This window comes from Setaria viridis, chromosome 3 (genome assembly GCF_005286985.2).
Source record: "Setaria viridis chromosome 3, Setaria_viridis_v4.0, whole genome shotgun sequence".
Lineage (NCBI taxonomy): Eukaryota > Viridiplantae > Streptophyta > Magnoliopsida > Poales > Poaceae > Setaria > Setaria viridis.
This window is the reverse complement of record NC_048265.2, coordinates 14346919-14351702: the sequence shown is the minus strand read 5'-3', so window position 1 is coordinate 14351702 and position 4784 is coordinate 14346919. Positions and strand designations below refer to the sequence as shown.

Below are 4784 nucleotides of genomic sequence, written 5' to 3'. Positions count from 1 at the left end.
GACCCCCTCACAGGCTCACACCACACAACTAGCTAAGCCCAATCTGTAAAAGAAATTAACAACACCTGGTAGACCTCGTTACATTTCTTTTTCTCAAAAATATTATCTCCAGACAATTACGATTTCATTGCCAGGAAATACCAATTTTATTCATTTCAAAAAGAAAGGAAAAACTGTGAGCTGAAAGAAAGTGGAAAACGAGACCAGGAAAAGGGCCAGCCCGGCGGGCCCCACCCACCTACCGCCAACGCCCCATCTTCTTCTCCACTCTTCCCGCCGTATAAATTCACCGAACACCCGCACCACCACCATTGTTCCACTCCACCAAACCCGCAACGCCTGCGGCCTGCCGGGCAGCCATGGACGCCTCCCTCCTCCTCTCCGTCGGCCTGGCGGCGGTCCTGATCCCGCTCTCCCTCGCGCTCCTCAACCGGCTCCGCCTCGGCCGCCTCCCGCCCGGCCCGCGGCCCTGGCCCGTGCTGGGCAACCTGCGGCAGATCAAGCCGATCCGGTGCCGCTGCTTCCAGGAGTGGGCGGAGCGGTACGGGCCCATCATCTCCGTCTGGTTCGGCTCCGGCCTCACCGTCGTCGTCTCCACCTCGGAGCTCGCCAAGGAGGTGCTCAAGGAGAAGGACCAGCAGCTGGCGGACCGGCCGCGGAACCGCTCCACGCAGCGGTTCAGCCGCAACGGGCAGGACCTGATCTGGGCCGACTACGGCCCGCACTACATCAAGGTGCGCAAGCTCTGCAACCTCGAGCTCTTCACCCCCAAGCGCCTCGAGGCGCTGCGCCCCATCCGCGAGGACGAGGTCACCGCCATGGTCGAGTCCGTCCACCGCGACGCCACCGCCCCGGGTGAGTAACCAGAGATCTCATCTCACTGCTCATCTCTTCGATCCCAGATGGTGTTAGGTGTATGCAATTCGTACAAAATTGAGGGTGTTCGGTGAAAAAAGGAGGACGATTCTTTGGTACGAAGACTTGTCGTGGGGACGTGGTGGGGTCGTTGCTGGGGGTGTCGGCGTGTCGCTGCCTGTGTTGGTGGATTTGGTGACCAGCTGCTGCCTCCTGTTGACTCGGCTAAGTAGTGCCGGTAATTGCGTATCTACTCGCTCTGTGCTCTTGTGGCAAGCCTGCTACGATCGTTGAGAAAAATGCCAGGCCTCGGTCGGCAACTTCGTAGGCTTCTTGATGGTTTTGTGTAAAACTGTAGGGGAAATGTCAAATCTCAGCCAATCACAGGTAAACGAATAGAAAGGCCTCGTATTGTGAAGGTGGCCACATGGTAGCACGTTATCGGAGGTGACATAGCGTCAATAATTTTGCTAAATTGGTGTGCACAGTGGCACCAGTAGGCAGTAGTACTGGTAATCGGTGAGTCGATGAGCTGCATTGAGCTGAGGAACCTTGGGGTTTATTTTATTAGGCAACAGGGTTATACTTGATATCGACCAGACATGGTAGTTATATTATAAAATTTGACTGGTCGTCCCATGAGTTTTAGGATTCATAGGGCGCGAGGCTGTTCTTGATCTAGATGCCGTTTTAAGTATTTGGTTGGGCTTCTGCTAATTTGGCCGTTTCCACACTACACTTTGTTAAAGAATTTTTCACACTACTATAGGCTCAGCCTAGAAATAATAATGTGATGCAAGTGCTGATGGGAAGTCTGTCCTCTCACTGAGAGAATAACATGCAAATTTAGCTTGGTGCGCCAAGCATTCTCTATTGGCATTAGGCCAGTTTGACCAAACCAGCAAGTTTGACTTCATTGTCATTGGCCATAACTATAGCTCATGAAAATCATATTAGGGTTCCTTTTTTGTTTTCTTGGCAATTAGTTTGATCAGCACATGGGAGATTATGAATGTGGTGACAACTCGCAAACATAAGAATTCAGGTTTGCTTTAATGCAGAACTATATAGTTCAGTAGTTCACTTGTGCAATCTGAGAGCATTTTAAACAACCTGGATTTCTGAGCAGCTTACCATGTGACATTTGCAAAAATGTTACATTGATTTGTCTGAGACTCCAAGTTCGAACTAGGCTAATACCATTGGAGTTCTAAAAAAGAAACTTGCTGACCAGATTGATGATATGTTATAAATGTGATTTTGAGCTCAATCAACATAGCTTTTAGTCTTTAACCAGACTCTGCTGCAGTATTGGGTATTTGTAGTTTCGGAGCAATCAGTGAGTGGGTTTGAACGGATTGCTGCAGCATATCCCAAAAGGGGGAGTTCAGATAGCAAAATGCATGTGAACTCTATTTGGTGACATGTTATTATACAGAATATATCTCTTTGCACTAGTGTTAGGTTTTATTTTTCTAGTATTCATGAATAATATGTATAGTCCTATGCACATTTCTTCTGATGTTAGTTGCAAAGCAAACCACTCATTGATAACCTTTTGATTTTATTTAACACAAAATTGATTGTTCCACTGGTCGTCTTATGCTCCTTCCTGGTTTGTAATTTTAGTTGCAAAAGCAAACTACCCATTGATAACATTTTTATATTGTTTAGCAAACATTTATTTTTCCATAATGTAATTCCTGGAATGACCCACAAAAAAAGGAAATATAACATATTTCTATGAATTACACTATTGAAACAGTCAGCTACCAGATCAGGTAGGCATTTCGCAGTAGTATCTAATTTTAAATTATTACTTTATCTTATATTGTTTTCAGGTAATGAAGGAAAGCCAGTGGTAGTGAGGAACCACCTTTCTATGGTGGCCTTCAACAACATAACAAGGCTGGCATTTGGGAAGCGGTTCATGAATGCAAACGGTGAAGTTGATGAGCAAGGGCGTGAGTTTAAGACTATCGTGCACAACGGGATCAAGATTGGTGCATCTCTCTCTGTTGCTGAGTTTATTTGGTATTTGAGATGGTTGTGTCCACTTAACGAGGAGCTCTACAAAACTCACAATGAGAGAAGGGACCGCCTGACAATGAAGATCATTGAAGAGCATGCTAAGGCTCTCAAGGAGAGTGGTGCCAAGCAGCACTTTGTGGATGCACTTTTCACCCTCAAAGAGCAGTATGACCTTAGCGAAGACACGGTTATTGGACTTCTATGGGTATGTTGGATCCCTTTTCTCACAGATTACTCATTCAGTCATTTGTATATGCCTCCTCCTGGAGTTTATTTTAAGTTTTTTATTCCTCAGATGTGAGATGTGATGCACTGCTGAATTCTTTTAATACTAGATGTGTGCATGTGCATCAGCATGTAGTTTGGGTCAGTAGGCAAAAGAATACTGATTTATAAAGTTCACTGGAGAATTCTTTTGCCTACTCCAGTAGTCCAGTAGGTTCAGTATGTAGTTTGGGTCAGAATGAGACGTCACTTTCTCAAGGTAGGTGTAAGATGGTGGGTTTTGGAAAAAGTCTATGTTTACTCTGTAGTTGGAAATGGTTGAACTTTATGTTCAATCATTCACCTACTATCAAACACGAGAAAAGTGCAAAAGTTAGGCCAGTTAGCTACTGAGCCACTTGGTGAAAACCATATGTTTTTCCCCAATAATTCAAGGGGGGATCCACCATGTACATTTTCATTACTGATACCGATCCTGGTAACTCGTGCTGAGTACTAATCTTCCTTGATTCCCCCCTCCCTGTTCAGGACATGATCACTGCTGGAATGGACACGACAGTCATCTCAGTCGAGTGGGCGATGGCAGAGCTGGTGAGGAACCCCAGGGTGCAGAAGAAGCTGCAAGAGGAGCTCGACCGCGTCGTCGGCCGCGACCGCGTCATGTTGGAGACCGACTTCCAGAGCCTCCCCTACCTGCAGGCCGTCGTCAAGGAGTCGCTCCGGCTGCACCCGCCGACGCCGCTCATGCTCCCGCACAAGGCCAGCACGAGCGTCAAGATCGGCGGCTACGACATCCCCAAGGGCACCAACGTGATGGTGAACGTGTGGGCGGTGGCGCGCGACCCCAAGGTGTGGAGCAACCCGCTGGAGTACAGGCCGGAGCGCTTCATGGAGGAGAGCATCGACATCAAGGGCAGCGACTTCAGGGTGCTGCCGTTCGGCGCCGGCCGGCGGGTGTGCCCCGGCGCGCAGCTCGGCATCAACCTCGTGGCCTCCATGATCGGGCACCTGCTGCACCACTTCGAGTGGTCCCTGCCGGAGGGCACCAGGCCGGAGGACGTCGACATGATTGAGTCCCCCGGGCTCGTCACGTTCATGGGCACGCCGCTGCAGGCCGTCGCCAGGCCGCGCCTGGAGAACGAGGAGCTGTACAAGAGGGTCCCTGTCGAGATGTGAGCTGCCTGCCGCCGCTGTGGAATTCACTGCTCGGCCTGGGCTTTTCTTCTTGCTGCTACTGGTTATATACTCTCTGCTGCTGCTTTCAGCTAGGTGCTTTATATAGAGTGTTGTAAAATGTGAAGTTGCATTTCTAATCTCATAAATATGTCACATGCGGATCCTTCAAATGATGATTATACACTCACGTTCATTTCTTATAGATTTTCATGGTGTAGTTGAAGTGAACATATCGTTTTACACCATGTCCCTTTGTGTCACATGTCAACACAATTCCACTTTGGACTGAGATCTGGCACGGCATGTTCTGGTCTTTTGCTTTGAAGCTTGAGGCTCAAATAAAGTTCTGCCTTTTGGGCCTTGACTTGTGGCCTAGTATGGGTTTGGGCTTTTTAATGGACATAAACATTTGCGACATCAAATTTGTGCTTGTTATGAAGCAGAGAGATTACCCGCAAAAAAAAATGGAGCAGAGAGATTGTAGGTTGTCTATCTAC

The 4784-nt window shown here is 48.1% G+C and overlaps 1 protein-coding gene across 1 annotated transcript; it reads left to right on the top strand.

The window, feature by feature from the left end:
- The first annotated feature begins 303 nt into the window (after positions 1 to 303).
- LOC117849885 (cytochrome P450 98A1) lies at positions 304 to 4489 on the top strand. Its single transcript, XM_034731618.2, has 3 exons — positions 304 to 855; positions 2697 to 3091; positions 3640 to 4489. The coding sequence occupies exons 1-3, from the start codon at positions 360 to 362 to the stop codon at positions 4285 to 4287; spliced, it is 1539 nt and encodes a 512-aa protein (XP_034587509.1). The 5' UTR covers positions 304 to 359; the 3' UTR covers positions 4288 to 4489.
- Positions 4490 to 4784: the final 295 nt, after the last annotated feature.